At 55.5% G+C, this 19,609-nt stretch overlaps 7 protein-coding genes across 7 annotated transcripts; 2 read left to right on the top strand and 5 right to left on the bottom strand.

Annotated features, from left to right (window-relative positions):
- The first annotated feature begins 169 nt into the window (after positions 1-169).
- BO66DRAFT_471063 (putative disulfide isomerase) lies at positions 170-2,039 on the top strand. Its single transcript, XM_025652831.1, has 3 exons — positions 170-459; positions 528-535; positions 649-2,039. Exons 1-3 carry the CDS (start codon positions 304-306, stop codon positions 1,886-1,888), a joined length of 1,404 nt encoding a protein of 467 aa, XP_025504557.1. The 5' UTR covers positions 170-303; the 3' UTR covers positions 1,889-2,039.
- A 35-nt stretch (positions 2,040-2,074) lies between these two features.
- Positions 2,075-6,109, bottom strand: BO66DRAFT_348829 (putative capsular associated protein). Its single transcript, XM_025644664.1, has 7 exons — positions 5,622-6,109; positions 5,481-5,539; positions 5,056-5,381; positions 4,578-4,991; positions 4,373-4,519; positions 3,892-4,322; positions 2,075-3,841 (listed from the first exon to the last, which is right to left on the bottom strand). The coding sequence occupies exons 1-7, from the start codon at positions 5,663-5,665 to the stop codon at positions 2,266-2,268; spliced, it is 2,997 nt and encodes a 998-aa protein (XP_025504556.1). The 5' UTR covers positions 5,666-6,109; the 3' UTR covers positions 2,075-2,265.
- Positions 6,110-7,200: 1,091 nt separating this feature from the next.
- Positions 7,201-10,912, top strand: BO66DRAFT_79393 (ribosome biosynthesis protein KRE33). Its single transcript, XM_025653597.1, has 2 exons — positions 7,201-10,460; positions 10,594-10,912. The coding sequence occupies exons 1-2, from the start codon at positions 7,456-7,458 to the stop codon at positions 10,799-10,801; spliced, it is 3,213 nt and encodes a 1,070-aa protein (XP_025504555.1). The 5' UTR covers positions 7,201-7,455; the 3' UTR covers positions 10,802-10,912.
- Positions 10,913-11,660: 748 nt separating this feature from the next.
- BO66DRAFT_411061 (glycoside hydrolase family 16 protein) lies at positions 11,661-12,882 on the bottom strand (the record flags this gene model as incomplete). Its single annotated transcript, XM_025649269.1, has 3 exons — positions 11,661-11,954; positions 12,039-12,462; positions 12,524-12,882. 3 exons carry the CDS (start codon positions 12,880-12,882, stop codon positions 11,661-11,663), a joined length of 1,077 nt encoding a protein of 358 aa, XP_025504554.1.
- Positions 12,883-13,171: 289 nt separating this feature from the next.
- BO66DRAFT_301898 (putative MFS peptide transporter) lies at positions 13,172-14,362 on the bottom strand (the record flags this gene model as incomplete). The annotated part of the gene is made up of 3 exons (XM_025643219.1): positions 13,172-13,811; positions 13,869-14,004; positions 14,059-14,362. Coding segments are annotated over 3 exons (1,080 nt in total), but the record flags the coding sequence as incomplete, so codon positions are not given.
- A 1,513-nt stretch (positions 14,363-15,875) lies between these two features.
- Positions 15,876-16,796, bottom strand: BO66DRAFT_391536 (putative phosphoglycerate mutase family protein). The gene is made up of 3 exons (XM_025647278.1): positions 16,385-16,796; positions 16,074-16,296; positions 15,876-16,000 (listed from the first exon to the last, which is right to left on the bottom strand). Exons 1-3 carry the CDS (start codon positions 16,596-16,598, stop codon positions 15,916-15,918), a joined length of 522 nt encoding a protein of 173 aa, XP_025504552.1. The 5' UTR covers positions 16,599-16,796; the 3' UTR covers positions 15,876-15,915.
- A 690-nt stretch (positions 16,797-17,486) lies between these two features.
- On the bottom strand, positions 17,487-19,554 carry BO66DRAFT_321747 (Zn(II)2Cys6 transcription factor domain-containing protein; the record flags this gene model as incomplete). The annotated part of the gene is made up of 5 exons (XM_025643733.1): positions 17,487-18,154; positions 18,208-18,488; positions 18,575-19,067; positions 19,122-19,384; positions 19,448-19,554. The coding sequence occupies 5 exons, from the start codon at positions 19,552-19,554 to the stop codon at positions 17,487-17,489; spliced, it is 1,812 nt and encodes a 603-aa protein (XP_025504551.1).
- Positions 19,555-19,609: the final 55 nt, after the last annotated feature.

The following is a 19,609-nucleotide window of genomic DNA, read 5'->3' as shown; positions in this document are numbered from 1 at the left end:
GCGGGATGACAGTAGTGTCCAGCTCACCGCCTGCTTGATAGGCAATCTGTCTGACAGTTCTGCCCGCCAACCCTTCCCAGATTCAGAGGCGGTGGGAAGACGCTCCCTGTGTATACATACATGGAAAATCAACCAATTAATCCAAGTCAATGTCACATGCCAAGAGCTTCAGGACACCTTGCTTCAATCTTCCTTCCCCTTCCCCACGTTGACTGTCGTCTAGAAAATGCAGTACATCTCCTAGACTGCTGAACTTGTATCATCCATCTAGTCTGGTAGTCAAGACAACCGCACATCCTCACAATGCTCCTCCCGCCCAGCTCAGCTGTTTTCCTCGCCGCGTCGCTGCTGGCGGCTTTGCCCGTCCAAGCCGATGGCTTGTACACCAAGAAATCCCCTGTGTTGCAGGTGACGTCCAAGAACTACGACCAGCTCATTGCCCACTCGAACCACACATCAGTAAGCTTCCATCGTGAACCTCACTTCCCAGATTAATCCCGAAACTAACACATCTCCTACCCTCACAGATTGTAGAGTAAGCCAATCCTCCTCCTCCTCCTCCTCCTCCTCATACTTCCCCTCCCAACCCACCACCACCACCACCACCACCACCACAATTCGCCTTTCTAAACCCCCTCAACCCTCCAGATTCTACGCGCCCTGGTGCGGCCACTGCCAAAACCTCAAGCCGGCCTACGAGAAAGCGGCCAAGAACCTCGACGGCCTGGCCAAGGTGGCCGCCATCAACTGCGACGAGGACGCCAACAAGCCCATCTGCGGCCAGATGGGGGTGCGCGGCTTCCCGACGCTGAAGATCGTGACCCCCGGCAAGAAGCCCGGCAAGCCGCGCGTGGAGGACTACCAGGGGGCGCGCACCGCCAAGGCCATCGTCGAGGCCGTCGTCGACCGCATCCCCAACCACGTGCGCCGGCTGACCGACAAGGATCTCGATAGCTGGCTCGCTTCGACCTCGGGTGATGCGGCAACCCCCAAAGCGATCCTCTTCACGGAGAAGGGCACCACCAGCGCGTTGATCCGCGCGCTGGCCATTGACTTCCTGGGCGCGATCCAGGTCGCCCAGGTGCGGAGCAAGGAGACGGCGGCCGTGGAGCGGTTCGGGGTCACGGCGTTCCCCACGCTCGTGCTGGTGCCGGCGGGTGGCAGCGAGCAGGATGCCATGGTCTACGACGGGGAGCTGAAGAAGGCGCCGCTCGTCGAGTTCCTGAGCCAGGTCGCGGCGCCGAACCCCGATCCTGCGCCCGTCTCGGCTCCCAAGAAGAAGAAGAAGGAGGCGGAGAAGAAACAACAAGAAGAGGAGGCCCAGCCCGACGACGACGACGACACAATGGCACAGGAGTCGTCGGCGGCCCCTGCGGCTCCTGTTCCCGCGCCTCAGGTTGAACTCCTGATTACCCAGGAGGCCCTTGCCGCCGCTTGCCTGGCGCCCAAGTCCGGCACTTGTGTGTTGGCCCTTCTTCCTGAGGGACAAGAGCCACAACAACCGGACGAGAAGGAGAGCTCGGCGGCGGCGGCGGCGCAAGTCGCCCTGGCCAGTTTGTCCGAGGTGGCGCACAAGCACGCGCTGCACAAGAGTAAGCTGTTCCCTCTGTACGGTGTCCCGGCCACCAACAGTGCGGTTAAGTCCCTGCGCGCGGCGCTGGAGCTGTCCGAACAGGACCTGGAGATTGTGGCCGTCAACGGTCGGAGGGGGTGGTGGAGAAAGTTCGATCCCGCCGAGGCTGATTACAGCGTCGAGCGCGTCGACGCGTGGGTGGATGCCATCCGGCTTGGGGAGGGGTCCAAGCAGAAGTTGCCCGAGGGTGTCATCGTGGTGGAGGAGGCCCAGGAAGAAGAGAAGCCCGTGGTCGCCGAGCATGACGAGCTATGAGATTAATCAGGGATATCCCCAATGTATGGGTGTATTCACCTCAGTAGCATTACCAATGGTGTTTTAATTAGGTAGGAAACATGTTTTACAATTAGGTAGGAAACATGTTTTACAAGTTATTGCAAGCGTATGGGAAACGAGTCAAATCAGTACCAAAATGTTTCACACCTCAATAAGAAGTCCTCACAAGAAGTAAATTAGAATATATTCCAGTCGAAGAGATAAATCAAACAGCAATCAACACAAAGTTTACAATAGATAGTATAGTCATTACACATGTCCGTCGCCTCCTCTTCCCCCCATACGGCATCATTATCATCAAAATAGGTAGATGTGAGATAGCTCATGACCCTCACTCACGGGGGCCATACCTATAATTATAGCTTGTAGCCCAGTTCCTCTCGTCGATCGTCCGTCAGCCGCCCCCATTCTAACAGAAGCCTGAAGAAGTAGACTTCCATATCTTCCTTCCGCAGTACCTGCGCCGCCCACTTCCGGCCTTCCTCTGCGATCCATTGACCCTCGATATCGTGGGGCTTGAGGAGCGCTCTCTTCTCAGGAGTGGAGGTATGGTCGCTAGATTCGACGCCCGAGAAATATGCCAGGGTACTCCACAAGCCGTGGAGGCGGACATCTACGGGCACAAAGTGTAGCCAAGGGGTGATGCGCGTTTCAAACCATTGGCGGAACAGCCCCGTCTTAAAGGGGAGGCTGTGGCTCTGCATGAAAGGAAGGAAACGGCCGCTGAAGCCGGCGCCGTCGGCGTCGAAGAGATACCGGTTCTGCCAGTGAGCTTGAAAGTCCACTCGCCCCGCCAGTCCGAATTCGGCAGTCTGGTCCTCACAGTCTTGGTGCCTGCAGCGGACAATCGGGTCGAGAATTTGGACAGCTGTGTCGAGGTGAAGGGAGGAAGACGGAGAGGTGCCAGGGAGGATCTGGTAGCGGTACGAGTCGGTGGTGTTGTCCGCTGTTGGCAGGAAAACGGAGACGTGGTTGTGCGTGTTGTTATTGATTAGGTGGGTGAGGCGTTGTCGCGGCATGCCTTTCCATTCGCCTGAATGACTGATACCTTCAGACGTACTGCCGATCCAGAACAAGGTGTTCGACTTGTCGGCATAGTTTGCATCCGGGTAGTCTGTCGACGGTTTGTATTCGATCTTGTCGACGTAATTCCACGGACTTGGGAAAATGATGTCGCCAAATCCGGCAATCGCGCTCTGGCTGAAGACTGGAATAAGTTCTTGAGAGACCTTGAAAGAGGCTGGTGACATGAAGAAGCCGTGAAGATGGGCCAGGTCCGGCTGGTGGCAGATATCAGTCGCCAGGGCCCAGTCAGATGGGAACTCGCCTAGGGAGTGTGGCCGAATACAACTGATGCAGAGATGGCGGCGGTCCCATATACGTTGAGAGCGTGCCTTAGAAGATGGAGGACAAGTCGCGCTCACGTAACGGTCGAAGATATTCTTAAATGAACTGTCAACGAACATAGTGTCGTGCGTTTGATCAGCCGGCTCGATCGGCAGCCATTGGTCGCTACGGCCGGTTGACCATTCATTTTGTATGCGTTCGTCTTGTAGCACGGGATGTGAAAGGGCTTGGTCTTTGAGGGCGCTCATTTCCTCCCAGGGTACAGCCACCCGGGGCTCATCGTTCAGATTGAAGGCCAGATCCATGTCTGGCAAGTGTTCGGCGAATTTCTCGATCATCTTGGCGGCACTAATGACCATCCAAGCATGGGTAGGCTTGATGCCCTCTTGAACTCTGGCCGTGCCATTCCGAATGCTGATAGCGCCGATTTCATTGTATGGGTTTGTGGCTAGTTTTTGCGTCATATCTCGGATTGCTGCCGGGGATACCGAGCGGAACGGAAGCAGGTTGTTGTGGATCTCATCGAAATCATCGATGACAAGGGAAGATTTATTCATGGCGAATTCGTACCATTTGTCGAAGTTCCTAGTTCAACGTCAGTTGAGGCATGCACCAACGGGTAGAACTGAACCTACGGTGGCGGATGTTGGTTATATTGTAGGCGGTACTGCGCGACAGCATCGGCCAAAGTTTGACTGCTATTGGCCCTGTGAAGCCATTTGTCATGGTGCTGCCTGCCCTCATAAATAAGCAGATCAATGGGATGCAGATGGGCGACACTGCCTTGCTGAGTCACGAAGATAAAGCCAATCCCTGCCATTACAGTCAAGGCAACGCGCAAGGTAATATTAAACCGATAAAGAAACTGCGGTTCCTCTTCCGAGACCGTTCGCGCGTATAGAAACGACAACCCCCCGAGGTAGTTCAAGAGTAGAGCGGCGAAAGCACGAGGAGCAGTGACGAGTGGGAATGGCTGATGTCCATCGAAAAGGGTTGCAGTCCAGGTATAATACAAGGAGACAAAGCCAGCCAAGACTGAGAGCCCGACAACACCATAGTGAGGGATCTGACTGAGTTAGCAAGTCCGTATTGCGCGGCCCGATGCGACAAACTCACGAGCTGAGATGCTGAGACTATGACACAAGCCACCAGCGCACCCTGGCCTATAGCACTTCGCAGGAAATGAGGGTTGACAAAATCATCGCTGCCATGAGACCTGACAGTGATGTAGGCTATAATAGCACCCCAGAATGCAGCCACACCCTTGAATTCCGCTATGGTCAGATTCCTATATCCACAGACGGGGATATGAATGACTCACGAGTAAACTGAATCCCCAGGACACCAAGGTCTGTTTCCTCCTGCCGTCACGAGGTCGCGCACCTTCACTAGACAGCTCCGCAGCACCGATCAGAATCATAGAGTCGAAGATGGCGCTCAAAACTCTCAAAGTGTGTAGGCGCGGATACTGGCCTGAAACAGTGGCGCAGATATACGTCGATTCGCGCCCTTGATCGAATGCCACCGCCAGATATCCGCTTGCCAACAGGCTAGCCGCTGAGGCGACATATCTTAGTTGACTGCGGAAGACGAAGTAATGAATGCGACTGGCGATAGTCGCTACCATGCGTAGTTGCGCATTTTGTGGGCCGTCGGGAGCGGTCCATTTCGTAGCTGATCGGCCCCGTTGGTTGCGCCAGTAATCATAAATAGCAATGAAGAAGGGTATCGCATACTAGGATCAGGGTATTGATGTTAGTCCTGACGTCTGCCTCTGTTCTGTATGCTGGCGCACCTACCGCGTACCCATCCGGCGCGCATTCGATGTTTGCAGTTACCTGTCGATATAGACCAACGCGGGCACAGCCAAGCACAGAAACCAGGCCGATTTTGAACCATCGGGCCAGGTTGCGCGTTTTTGAAGGAGTGATACTGCTACTGCTGCTCTCCAGGCTAATAGGCGACGAAGGTTCGTCGATTGCTTGTTCGCGCTCTGTCAAAGGTATGACGCTGTACTTGTGCACCGAGGATGATGGAATTGGGATTCGGTTGATGAAGCGACTTAGTATCAGAAGGGAGGATGCAGCGATGAAACATGTTATCACTGCGGTGTTGAGGGGATGATCTGAGGCAAGTGTTAGCGAGCCGGGCTGTGGCTGCGATGCGCCCCGAGACGTCCAACTATACAGAGTAGGCATTTCTCTCTTAAATGGACATGACTGACCGAAAGCAAAAGTAGTGTTGTAAGACGTTGCGAGAAATGTGCAGCTGAGCAGAAAGATTCTATTGTACTCATGTACGTTGATTAGCACGCACAAGACCCAGGAAGGAAAATCGATGGGAGGGCGAGAAGTACTGAACTCACCCCACAGAGGCCTTGAGCCCCGTCTCAGCGGAGAAGTGTACCATTCCGAATCAGACAATCATGAGTCTGCAAGTCGCATAGCCATTCTTACATGGACTGGTGGTTCATTTCATGCAGCACATAGAAATCATGATTTGGATTGGAACCACGCGAAGGACAAGTTAGGTTCGACAAGGGGAGGGGAGGGGGGAAGTGGACTTAGGAAAAGAGAACGCGTGGAGGGAAAAGTGACGAGGGGACGAGACCCAGTGTGGCCAAGAGGTTTCGGGCTTGGGTGTTTCGGAGACGGAGAAGAACAAGAAAAGAGGAGAATGGCTGGGGCAATCCCGCACGGGTAAGAAGTGGAGACGTCAACACTTTCTCGAGGGAATTTTGGTCTTTTCTTTTTTCTAGGAGTTCTCGAGTATGTCTCCTTCCAATCTGCAATCCTGGGGGAAATAGGAGAGAGACCAAGGGGGGGTGGAGGAGGGGGAAAGAGAGGGGGAAAGAATTGAAGGAGGAAGAGGGGGAGGAGGAGGAGGAGGAGGAGGAGAAATGAGGAAGAGGCCGAGAAGAAGGTATCAAGAAGACTAAGAGCAAGGGGAAAAGCGACAAGAAGAGAGACTACTGATGCCAAGCATGGTCTCGAAGGTTGGGGGTTGCGTCAAGCAAGCAGCAAAAGAAGTCAGTAGACTCGTAGAACGAAGCGCAACTTGGAAGAGATTGAAAGTTGTTCTGGCCCATGGATCCGAGGGTTGCAGTGCTTGCTGTAATTTAGCCTTTAGTCTCTTTTTCACGCACGTCAGCACCGGGACTGGTATGTAACCATATCAGTTCAATTTCCGTCTGTCTCCTATCATGATTTCGTTCATTCTAGCGCCAGGGTCCAGCCCATTCACCACGCCTACTGATCGGCGTAATCCCAAGACAAGTCCACGCGTCTGGCAATGCCAGTCCAGCTGCCACTATCCCCAACCGGGAATCTGCTCCTGTGATCATCTTCGGCTTCATCGATCGACTCACTGCCATCCATACATATATGACATGGATTGAACTCTGGTTTGATGCGCCTCTCCTGGTTTACATATGTACGGAGTACTCATACTATCAATCGATGGCTGATCTGGATTGGGAAGCACGGGCCCTAAAATAGCAACGGGTCAATTTCCCCTGCAGCTCCACCACCACCCAGTACTGGGGCTGAATGGCTGGATGATATCTTTCTGGACTGTCACAGAATCGATAGTGATTGCCTCGACATGTAGTCTCCCTGTGCAATGTTCCCAATTGACCCTTCAACAATGAGTAATTGACACTGCCATCATGGGATGTATTGACCTGTTTGACCTGTTTGAGGGGCAGCAGCCTTGCCAAGTATCACGTGAAGTCCCGTTCCCGCAGAGCCCGTAGAGTCAACCATACCACTTTGGGACTAGTCGTACTCAGGCACCGTGCAAGGCACGTGCCAGCAGGGCGGTATCACTTTCAGTAGGCGGTAACTACTGACAGTTGCGGCCCGGTCGCCGATAACTTTTTTTTTTCTCTTTGCGCCGAACCCGCCCCGTTGCCATTGATTGCTGTTACAGCAAGAGAGTGTGATCTCAAATCTTCCCAACACCTGACCACCTGTCTCCTCTCTCTCATCGAGGGCCTGGTCTGTGTCTTGCTCACTCAACAGTTGCGCGCTGTTCCGTTCGGTTCTCACAGACACACACAACTTCCGGCGCAGTCTGTGGTTTCCGCCGCTGTCTTGACGAATTTTCCTCGGCCGGGTGGAAAGCATTCGACTCGGAACTCAATTGAAACCTACCGCGATAAGGGTCTAAACGGTCCTCGAAGAGACCGCAGCACCACAATGCCTCGCAAGGCTATCGACTCGCGCATTCCGGCGCTTATTCGGAATGGCGTGCAAGAGAAGAAGAGAAGTTTCTTCGTCGTGGTCGGCGACCGCGCCAAGGATGTCATCGTTAACCTGCACTATATCATGTCTAGCGTCGATGTCAAGCAGAACAAATCCGTCCTGTGGGCTTACAAGAAGGATCTCTTGGGCTTCACCAGTCACCGCAAGAAGCGTGAAGCTAAGATCAAGAAGGAAGTGAAGCGTGGTATCAGAGAGCCAAATCAGGAGGACCCGTTCGAGCTGTTCATCACTCTGAACCAGATCCGTTATGTCTACTACAAGGAAACCGAGAAGATTCTCGGTAACACCTACGGCATGTGCATTCTCCAAGACTTCGAAGCTATGACGCCCAATCTGCTCGCCCGGACGGTCGAAACGGTGGAGGGAGGTGGTATCGTTCTGCTGTTGCTGAAGGGATTGAGCAGTCTGAAGCAACTCTACACCTTGTCGATGGACATCCACTCACGGTACCGGACCGAGGCGCATGACGATGTGGTGGCTCGTTTCAACGAGCGTTTCATCCTTTCCCTCGGCAGCTGCGATTCCTGTCTCGTTCTCGACGACGAAATGAACGTTCTGCCCATCTCTGGAGGCAAGAATGTCAAGCCCCTGCCACCCCCGGAGTCGATCGATGAGAACAGCACGGGTACTACGAAGGAGTTGAAGGAGATCAAGGAAAGCTTGGAAGAGTCTCAGTTGGTCGGACCTCTGGTCAAGTTGGCTCGCACCGTGGACCAGGCCAAGGCGCTTCTTACCTTCGTGGATGCGATCGCCGAGAAGACCCTCCGCAGCACTGTGACTTTGACTGCCGGCAGAGGTCGCGGTAAGTCTGCAGCGCTCGGTGTTGCCATTGCTGCCGCCGTGGCCCACGGATACAGTAACATCTTCATCACATCGCCTAGCCCAGAAAACTTGAAGACGCTTTTCGAGTTCGTGTTCAAGGGATTCGATGCGCTCGGCTACATGGACCATGTCGATTACACCATCCTGCAGTCGACGAATCCCGATTTCAACAAGGCTATTGTCCGAGTCAACATCCACCGTCAGCACCGCCAGACTATCCAGTACATCCAGCCCCAGGATGCTCATGTTTTGGGCCAAGCCGAACTGCTGGTGATCGATGAAGCCGCCGCCATTCCCCTGCCTTTGGTCCGCAAGCTGATGGGCCCTTATCTGGTTTTCATGGCGTCCACAATCAACGGTTACGAAGGAACTGGTCGGTCTCTTTCCTTGAAGCTGATTCAGCAGCTTCGTGAGCAGTCCAGAGGAGGACTAAAGGCCAATGGCGAGGAGGACATCGACGTCGCTGATCGGGCGACCGGCAAAGCGGCCAAAAACGCCGACAAGGGCCTGGGTGGTCGTTCGCTCCGGGAGATCACCCTGTCTGAACCCATTCGTTATGCCCCTGGCGACTCGGTGGAGAAGTGGCTCAACAAGGTCTTGTGTCTTGACGCAACCTTGCCCAAGTCCCGGATGAACACCCAGGGCTGCCCCCACCCATCGCAATGCCAACTGCTCCAAGTCAACCGTGATACCCTGTTCTCCTTCCACCCTGTTTCCGAGAAGTTCCTGCAGCAGATGATGGCCCTTTACGTGGCCAGCCACTACAAGAATACCCCTAATGATCTCCAGCTCATGAGTGACGCCCCCGCACACCAGTTATTTGTCCTTGTCCCGCCCATCGATGAGGAGGCCACGAAGCTTCCCGAGCCCCTTGTTGTGATCCAGGTTGCGCTGGAAGGTCGTATCAGCAGACAGAGCGTGCTCAACAGCTTGAGCCGCGGCCAGCGCGCCGGAGGAGACCTGATCCCTTGGCTGGTCAGTCAACAATACCAGGATGAAGACTTCGCCGGTCTCTCCGGTGCCCGAGTGGTCCGCATCGCCACCAACCCCGAATACCTCAACATGGGTTACGGCTCCCGCGCGTTGGAGCTGCTCACCGATTTCTACGAGGGCAAGTTCACCAGTCTGTCGGAGGATGCCGTTGACGCACCGGAGGAGATGGTTCGCGTGACGGACGAGGAACTGGCGAACGCCACCCTCCTGGACGACAACATCCAGGTGCGGGACATTCACAAGATGCCACCCCTGTTCGGCAAGCTTTCCGAGCGCCGCCCGGACGCGCTGGACTACCTCGGCGTCAGCTTCGGCCTGACGCCCTCGCTGCACAAATTCTGGAAGCGGTCCTCCTTCTCCCCGGTCTATCTCCGGCAGACCCCCAACGACCTGACTGGCGAGCACTCGTGTGTGATGCTGCGCACGCTGGCCACAGGCCCCAACGACGCCAGCTGGCTGGGCGCGTTCTCGCGGGATTTCCACAAGCGGTTCAACTCGCTCCTGTCGTACCAGTTCCGCGAATTCCCCTCGGTGCTGTCGCTCAGCATCTGCGAGTCCGCCAACGCGGGCGCCAAACTCGACACCTCCTTCTCCCCCGTGGCCCTGACCAAGTCCGACCTGGACCGCGCCTTCTCCCCCTTCGACCTCAAGCGTCTCGACAGCTACGCCAACAACCTCCTCGACTACCACGTCATCCTGGACATGGTCCCCACGATCGCCGAGTACTACTTCTCCGGCCGCCTCAGCGGCAAGGTCAGCCTCTCGGGCGTCCAGCAGTCGATCCTCCTGGCCATCGGCCTGCAGCGCAAGAACCTCGAGGCCCTGGAGAAGGAGATCAGCCTCCCCTCCTCCCAGCTGCTGGCCATGTTCCTCAAGATCATCCGCAAGATGTCCACGCACTTCCGCTCCGTCATCGAGGGCGCCGTCGCCGAGACCATGCCCGCCCAGCAGCAGGCCGCCATCGCCGCGCAGGAGGTCACCGAGGCCCACGACGAGGTGATGGAGGACCGCTTCAAGCCCCTGGAGACCGCCCTCGACGACGAGCTCCGCGAGGGTGGCCAGCAGATCGACGAGGAGCTGCGCGAGAAGCAGCGAGCTCTGATCGATGCCCTTCCTCTTGACAAGTTAGTTGTCCCAGCCCCAGCCCCCCCTCCCCCCCCATTAGCCCACGCCCATGTTTCGTTCTGCCCCCACCCTTTCCTCCCCTTCAACACCCACAACCTTGGAATGAACAATAACTGATCTCACAGCCTTCAGATACGAGATCAACAACGGTAGCACCGCCTGGGACGAGGCCGAGAAGCAGATCCGCACCGGCGGCGCCTCCACCGTCAGCGTCAAGTCCGCCAAGCAGACCAAGCGCAAGAAGGGCGAATCCGCCCGCGAGATCTACGACCAGGAGATCGACTCCAAGCGACAGAAGATCATCAAGAAGGGGACGGAGGGACGCAAGAAGAAGCACTAAAGCAGCGTCGAGTATTTTATTTTATAATGAAAAAGCGCGTGGGTGGGAAAGAAAAAAGCCTTGGGCCATATTACGCAAATCTCATATCCTATATCATCATCTTTCTATTATGTTCTTTGCTTGGGTCTGCGGGATAGCTGTATTTTTTTATTTTTCGTCTCTGATGTAGCTTTTCGCTTCCCAAGCCGCGGCTGTGCTGTGCTGTTCAAGACATGGGTTTTTTTATGTGGTTTGTTTGGTTTGGTTTGCATCTTTGCTAACATAGAGAGGCTCTTTGTACATACGACGCAGGAAGACTCGAATATATCCTAGTACTGAATTGCGTTGCTTCCTATTCAGGAAGGTGGACATGTATCCCGCCGAGTCCCGTCTCGGAAACGAAAGTAGGGGTATATATTGCCGGATGCGCACAAATATACAAGAAATGAAAAACACGTCCCCTAATCTATAGCCTCTCTTCAAACCACCCGTCCGAAAGACTTGAGTTGGTCCAGCCAAAAAGAAAACGAACGAGCGTCGTGATGTCTCCATCAGTTAAATAGAAGCATCTTCCCCCCTACCATGGAAAACGGCTTCGCCTATCTCGTTTACCACATTGATCAAAACGAATGGAACCCCACCCCTGCCCCTGCCCCTGCACCCTCGAAACAGTCCCTCCGCTTTCCGATAAATAGCGAGCGTGAAACTGCGTGGTTGAGATGGTTTACCGTGGGCGACTCACGTCCCAGCAGAACAAATGTGGAGTGTCGAAATCAAGTCAAGCGAGTGTCCTCTTTCCTCGGTGAAGTCCAACACACACGCACACACACAACAAAACCATGAAGTGACCAGCCAAATTGACCCTCGCCCGTCAGTTCGATCACCCGCGGAACGCATATTCATATCCTCCAGATTCCCTGCGTCCGCGTCTCGTGAACGCCGGCCCGCGCGTGTGCTGCGACAGGCCAGGCCATCGGCGCGACGCCGTAGCATTCAGGACCCCATTGATGCTGGCATCCTGGTAGACCTTCAACGAGTTGATGGTCCAGTATGCGTCCTCGAAGGCCGACGGGTTGTTCGCCACGTAGTCGGTGCAGGAGCTGGCGTAGGAGGCGCACGAGCCCGAGCTCCAGACATTGCCGGCCCAGTCGCCACAGAAGGTGGTGTCGAAGACCTGTGTGTCAGAATTTTAGCAAGAGAAGAGTCTTGGGACTTTCGGGCAGAGCCGAACGCGGGCCAAGATATTTAGGGGACGTACAATCTGCATGGCGTCGAAATGCGAGTCGATATCACAAGAGCCCGCGAAGCTGGCGGCCGGGGTTCCCCAGGTGGCCGGGGTGGGGACGCCAGCGGTGACATCGGCAGGGATGCTGCCGCGGGGGAAGAACCAGATGTCGATAGCGGAGCTTGTCCACTCCGTGGCATAGACACCACCACCGAGCGAGTTGAAGGACGTTCCGTAGGACTGGGAGCTTGGGGAGGTGATGCTACAGCCCGCATTGCTGGATTGGCCCGCCGCATCAACGTAGCAGTTGCTGGTTGTCAGAGTGCCGGTGAAGCCGGAGTTGTCGATGCTGCAGCCGTCGCTGGTATGGAGGGTCATCAAGTCGTTGGTCTGCTGATTGACGCCTTCGATGATGTCGATCTCGCCATTGTTAGGCCAGTTGGAGCCGAGAAGCCAGCTGTTTCCCTCATTGTTAGGTCTGGATAATAACTGGAACTAGCTCGCTAGGGGTAGCTCACAATGCTGGCCAGGTGCCGCAAATTCCACCGGGCATGTGCGCCAGATCCAAAATAAACAGCCCGTGGGTATACTCGCTGTCGCTCGTGATGCGCACGCTCTCTCGGCCGCTGCTGGCCACGTTGGTATAGTCCACACCCATGTAGACTGATCCGTCTGCGTTAGTTGAGATTAAGCCATCAGTCTGGGCCGTAGATTGGTCGACATAGCTGACGAAGCCATGGGTAGGATCTGTTTCAGTGAAGAACGTAAAGCGGTCAAAGAATGCCGAGCTGGTATAGTCATCCAGCAAAGTATAGGTTGCAGTACTGAGCTGCGCCGTAAGGCCAAAAGCCGTCAAGAGGAAAGTATAGGCCCGCATGGCGCTTGTAGAATGAAGTAGAGCGCAATGTATGGCAAGGGAATGTTGTTAATGAATCGCTAGGGAGTGGACAGGTAGCGGGACTACCTAAAAAGTAGAATGAATGAAGACTAACAGCCCAGCTGTAGAGACAATGAGGTGTAGACCGAAGGAGTGTCGCAGAATTGTGATGATCTTGTAAACATATTGCCCGCGACGGAATGGAAGAAGCGATATATATAGGGCAGTGCTCCTTTTTTTTTTTTTTTTTTTTTTTTTTTTTTTTTTTTTTTTTTTTTTTTTTTTTTTTTTTCCGCACATCGTCGACCAACTTATCCGACCAGCTCACGGTAATCCCCTTGGCCGCCAGGACGCTGGGCTTGGCGGCGTCGAAGAAGTTCTTGCGCCACACCTGGAACTTGTTCTCGCGCAGCGCGGTCATGGTGATCTTGACGGCCTGGCCCAGCTCCGAGTTCCCGCTGGGCGGCAGCCGGTAGGTCTTCTTGTAGACGAGGGCCAGCACGACCGGCAGGATGAAGTAGACCAAGCCCGCCAGCAGGAAGGCCAGCCAGTAGCCCACGTACTTCTCGGCGTAGGTCGTGGCCAGCATGTAGAAGGCGCCGACGTTGACCACCCCGTAGAAGATCAGCATCGTGCGCGTCGCCGTCATCTCCGGGTCGACGATCACCTTCTCCCCGGACTTGAGCGTCTTGGTGTACTGCTTCTGGTGGCGGAACTGGTCCAGCACCGTGGGCGCGATGTTGGGCTTGAACACTCCCGCCCCGAACGCCAGCATCAGCAGCCCGATGATGAACGGCGGCGCCGCGTGCGACTGGCCCTGCTGCAGGACGGTCGGGATCGCCCCGATGATCTGGATGATGTGCGCCACACCGCAGATGGCCACCCCGATGCAGATCGCTTTGTACCGGCCGATGTGGACGTCGGCCCACCTGGGGAGGGTGGTCAGTGAACACGAACGCAAAGTTGACCAAGGGAGGGGATCTTACCATCCTCCGAAGATGGGAATCACGTAGGCCAGGAACTGGAACAGCAGCACCAAAGCATCACTCGCCTGCAGTCCCATGTTCAGGGCACCGGCGGTCTCTTGCGTGCCCCGTGGGGGAGCACCAGCCCCGTTACCACCTATCCGGGGTTAGTCTGGACCCCACTGAGCCAGATGTGAGCAGGTACACATACCTTTGGGCAGCGGGAATTCGATGAAGTTGGAAAACACCGTCTGGGCACCGTAGTAGGAGGCACGCTCGGCGAACTCGACCAGACAGAGCGAGTAGGCCACGATGGGCAGGTTGGCGGGGATCTTGCGCAGGCTGCTCAGCTCCGCGTCCGTGGGAGCGGGATAGTCCTCGTCGTGGCCGATGGTCGTGGTGTCGACCTCGTAGTTCAACTTCTCCGGGTCGGGGTGGGTGGCATGGCTGATCACGGTGGTCACCTCGCCATGGTTGATGGCGTCGACGACCTGGTTTTCTGCAGCTAGGGCAGCTGGTGATCGTCAGTGAGGGAAATTCACTGGTCAAAGAATACAACATACGCATTGTGACAGGTGGCAATGGCTGGGGTCAGGGGGTGCGGACACAGCAACAGCAGCAGCAGCAGGAAAGCACAGGCTGCATCGCGGGTTGTTCTTATATCTCCATCGCTTGACCCCAGGACGGATCCCCGGCGGCGATATGGCCTTGCCAAGGAGGGTAGGGCGAATTCAAGCAATCTCACAGCCGTCGGACAGCGAGGGGGATGTAACGCTGCGCAGAGCCTGGGGGGTGATTGCAGGAGACCCAATAGCACTAGACCGGGGCTCGAAGCCTAGTTAGGGTTAGCTGATGCTTATCAGCCCGCATGCACAGGGCGAATGCACCAATCCCAACCCCGACACCGACAATGATAAGAGATGCACGGGAACTTGCGCCATCGAGCACATATTAATTTCTGATAATTGGCATTGACGCCATTCGTGTGTTGGTGGTGCATGCATCCAGATCGGGTGACCACCTCGGTTGCCTTCGAAATCATTGGGAGGGTGTCAATTGGTCGCCATGGCCTTTTCAGCTGGTGGTAACTGGCAATCAGAGGCTGACACCCTGGTAGAATAGACATATCGTATCACTCATCGTGGTTTACCGAAGAGTGTTCAGGCCAAGAGAGAGGCAAAGATACCAAGCCGGCAGCCCCTGCCCAGCACACTTGGCTTCCCGCGAAGCCTTCTTGTCTTTGCTTATCTCTCTCGCCCAGCAAAACCACAACAACAACCAAGACAGAGGCTTCGCTTGGCGGATTACAGCCATGCACAAGGTATCCGTATTGAGCATCGACAGAAATCCCACTTTCTCACTTCCCTATCGCATGCGACCGTTACGAATCGCCACCGAAAATGGCTTGAAGCAGGATCCCCATCCTGGGTAACCGACAGGGGCCTGGCTGGCTCCGTCGTTCGCACTCGCACTTCCCAATCCTCGTCCCCGGCAGATACATCGTGGGGAACGCACGACCGAGGGCGCCCATTCGAGTAAAACCTCCGCTCCTAGTTCCTGCATCTCGTGATGGACGGTCGTGGGTCGGAACGTGGCGTGGCGTGGCTCTTATCGCCGCCCCTCGACCTGTTCGTGCAACTAGACTAAAGGTTTCCCACCTTAGAGCATAAGACTGTCGTATATACACTAGAAGGTGGCCACGGACTTCGATGCATTGATCGGCGAGTTCTCGACGTATTCGATGGGATGGTGATTGTCTGCCTTATAGTCGCCACCAGATGTCATGGTGGGTGAATGTGGGTGAGAGAATGTTCTCCGGGTCGGCTGGCGTCGGTGCGCCCGAAGTATGTGTGCTCCGGGCGGTTAATGACGTGCTGGCAGCTGAGACATGGCTACACACAGATATCCAATTCTCGTCACCACAAATAACTTGTCAGGCCATCAGGACCATTTGTGAATCTTGCCATCTTGTGGCCGACAGCTTCCATGCAGTATGGGGGTCTTCCAACGAAAAAAAAAAAGATGTTTCATTCTCAACTACCTAGCCCATGATACCCGCGACAGCAATCTAGCTATCAAGTCCAGGACAGTTCTCGCTCGTGACCGCAGTGATGTCGGTGTACGGAGAAGGATCCGTCCAGATGAGATTGAAGCTGCACGCGAGTTGACAGTCAGTGACGGCAGACCTTTTCTAGATGCCCTTCATCAGACAAGTCGACCACTTACCTATCATCCGGATACGTCGGTGCATCATCATCCCCCAACTCCTCCACGATATCGGTCAGCTCGCCATGCTCCCAGCAGATCAGGATGTTGCCGTCCCCGGTATAGTTCTCCACGACCTTCTTGACGCACTTAGCGTCGGTTTTGGCGCACGAGGTGTCGACGGTGATGCCCAGATCCTCCGCCAGCGGGAGCACGGTCAGATACGGGCGGTCTCGCTTGCCGTCTGGGGATGGTTAGCGAAAGGAACGATCGTACATCCATCGCTTACCGTGGATACGATAGAAGAAAGGGGCTAGGAGGGGAATAAATACCACTCTTCGGGGTCTCCGCCATGATATACTGGATGTTGTAGCCGGAATCGGCCCCGAAGACGTTCCGCAGACACTGGGCCCGCTCCACCCCCTGCGCGCTGAGCCCGGTGCTCCCGTCGCTGGGCTTCTCGCCGTGTCGGATGAGATACACGGTCGCATCGGCCAGGGCAGTGCCTGCGAGGATGCAGAACGAAAAGACGGACTTGACGAACATCGTGGGTGATGATTGTGTCGAGGTGCAGTGGTGTTCAATTCAAACCCAACCTTTTGCTTCGTGGGACGGGCGGGATCGGCCGGATGGCGCGGACTGTAACCGTACTTATAGGATCTGGAAACCGGATCTTGTTGCACTCAACCACGGAAATCCGCCCCCACGAAGCTTATGCATTGTCACCTGGCAACTCCGGACGAGGAGCATCGAGTCAGGGCTGCACGTGCGGGCGTTCATTGTCAACAATGGCTGTCGATCCAGGTGGAGGCCCTGCGGAGGTTGATTGGGGTATGATTGGTCAAGGGGTGTGAAATGCCGCTTGGCTTGGAGCTTAGCTTCACCATGGTCAGGTATTGAGTAGGCACCAGTGTACGTAGATCATGGTATTGAGTCAGGTTCTCAGTGACCGAGACTTGAAGATCGTGAGATGATTGGGTGTCTCAAAGAGAAGGAAAGCTGGAAAGATGGAGCGGGAATACTTAGGATATATTCGGATGGGCGGGTCGATCCGTCAGCCCAAAATTAGCCTGCCTATCGTCGATCTATGAGTAAAACCAGTCAGTGATCCTACGCAGTAAGTGACCACCTTTTGCCAATTGGTTCAAATAGGTTCTGCTGAGTCAAGCCTGTCAGCTCGTGCAAGCTGCCATACAAAACACGAGTCTCATCCCTGTCTAGATTCTGGGTAGCACGGGCAAGTGGCCTGATGTATGAGGCATCGACACATCCCTCCTGCCCCCCCGGCATTGTGTTCATCTATAGGTGTGACCAAAATACAATAAAGAATTTGAACAAATTACCCGTCCAGCTTCACTTGAGTCATTATCGGATTTTGTACAGTAGGAGATGATCATTATGTCGTAACACCCAAAAAGAAACATGCAATTCGCCTCAACCAAGTCCCCCCGTCGTCACCGCATCCATCAACCACGCGCTGTCCGACCCCGCGAAGAATATATCAAAGTCCCACAGGTCCCCCATCATCCCCAACATCTGGCTCGACAGTTGCGTCTGCTCGGGATATCCGTATTCTGGAGGGAGTGGCTGACCCGGGAGCGGCGGCTGCGAGTCGAGCAAGCCACCCTCGGCGGCTGAGGTGGTGGCTGTGGACTCCCCGAGTCTCGAGGCCCATGTGGCGCGCAGTCGCCGCACCATGACGCCCAGCTTATGGAACGGGTCCTTCTCGTGCTCGTCCCGCCGGAGACTGACGACCTGCTCTAACATGTCGCTGATCTGGTCGGCGATGAGGATCGCATCCGCCGTGCGGCGGACCAGTCGCGTGTCCCAGCCGGGGATGTCGGCAAAGGTCAAACGCGAGAGAGTGACCAGGCAGTGCGCGACGAGAATGCTTTGGATGATCGGGAAGGAGGCAAAAGTGCGGATAGGCGTTGTAAGAAGGCTGTCAAAGAAGGAGCGAACAGAGGTTAGGCATGCGCAGAGGTGGTCGAGCCGCCAGGAGTCGAGAGCACCGGGGGTATCGTTGGTTTCGGGATTAGGGTGGATGAGAGCCGTCTCGTATAGTGTAGTTTCTGCTTGCAAGATGTAAAATACGAGAGGATCTGCCTGAGGTGAGTATTGAATCACACTATGGATGGATAGGTAAACCCACTACTACTATTGAGGAGGGCGGAAGGAACGTCAGCTCGGAGCTGGGTGAGCTGGGTTTGTAAGCTGCTCATGTAGAAGGGCAGTGGTGCACGCGGAATGCCATTCGAACTTGAGTTCTCGTTCCACGGCCCCTCACGGATGCGCTCGACGAGAAGCCGGACACGCGCAAGAATTGCGAGGGTGGCGTCGTGTGGAGAGTCGGTGCTGGTTGAAAGAAGCTCGATGGACTCTGCCATATGAGGCGTCCATCGCATCACCTCCATGCGGCCAAGGAATTGAGCAATTCTGTGTAAAGAGGTTAGCATGCGACTGAGGCTAGTGGCGAACATAGAACGAGAAGGTCACAAGGGAGCATGAAGGCATTTACGTACACTGAGCTGATCACGAAGCAGCCCAGTACGGCTCGCCGCTCGTTCAGGGTTCTGGGGCGTGGTGCAGGTTGCTTCGGTGCTGGTGGCACAAGGTCATTGCATACGGGGGGTAGCATGGCGAGGTCACTCCGGACCGGACGATTCAAGCCCAGTTCACAGATGAGCGCGGTGGCTATTTGACAGTACAAGACCATGATCGACTTTGGAGGATAGCTTTGGAAAGAGATCCAGGCGATATGCACCAGCAATCCCTGCAACAGGTCCAGATTCTTGTCGCAGTCGACCATGGTAATCTGGGCCGCGGTCTGACGGATGTCGACGCAGCGCAAGGCCTGCTGCGCGGCATCTTTGGTCTCGGTGGTGAGAATGCAGCGCCAGAGAAAGGGAGAATCACGCTCCAGGTCAGCCGGTGTAGCCGTACTGGGAATATGTAGAAGGGGAAGACAAGCCAATTTGTCCGTTCGGAACGAATGCAGCATTGCCTCGGCTTCCGCTGGGCTGGGCGGGATGATGGCGGTGGGCGGAGAGTGACGCGGGCTAACACTACCGTCGGACTCGATCCCCGTCCCCGTGTCGGGAGTGCAGAGCGGATTTGCTGTACAGGTACGATCCGCGCCCTCTTCGCCCTCTTGATTACCAGCGGAGACGGGAAGATGCCGGTCTCCTCTTGGTCCTCCGGGCAGTTGTCCGGATGATTGGAGCAAAGACATTAGCCCATCCATCTTCTGCTCCAGCTGAGCGGCCTTGGAAAGCCGCTTGGGACGGCGACGGCGCGATCCAGGACGACATTCCTTTCCCAAGCGATGACATCTGGAATACATTAGCGGTGGATTGATCCGTCGTCCGTCTGCAGATAATTTCACTTCCACTCACCTCTCACACGGGGAATCTCGACCCCGAGGGATGCAGCGAACCTTGGCGCGAGCACACGTACTACAGGCGTGGCCATACGGAATCGATAAAGGGGAATCCCCGTCCATGACAGACCAGAGGTACGGTACAGTACACGGACTGTCTACAAAGTTGATGACCTGA

This window comes from Aspergillus aculeatinus (assembly GCF_003184765.1).
Source record: "Aspergillus aculeatinus CBS 121060 unplaced genomic scaffold BO66scaffold_21, whole genome shotgun sequence".
Lineage (NCBI taxonomy): Eukaryota > Fungi > Ascomycota > Eurotiomycetes > Eurotiales > Aspergillaceae > Aspergillus > Aspergillus aculeatinus.
Note: the sequence above shows the minus strand (reverse complement) of the source record. Positions and strands in the feature narration are given on the sequence as shown.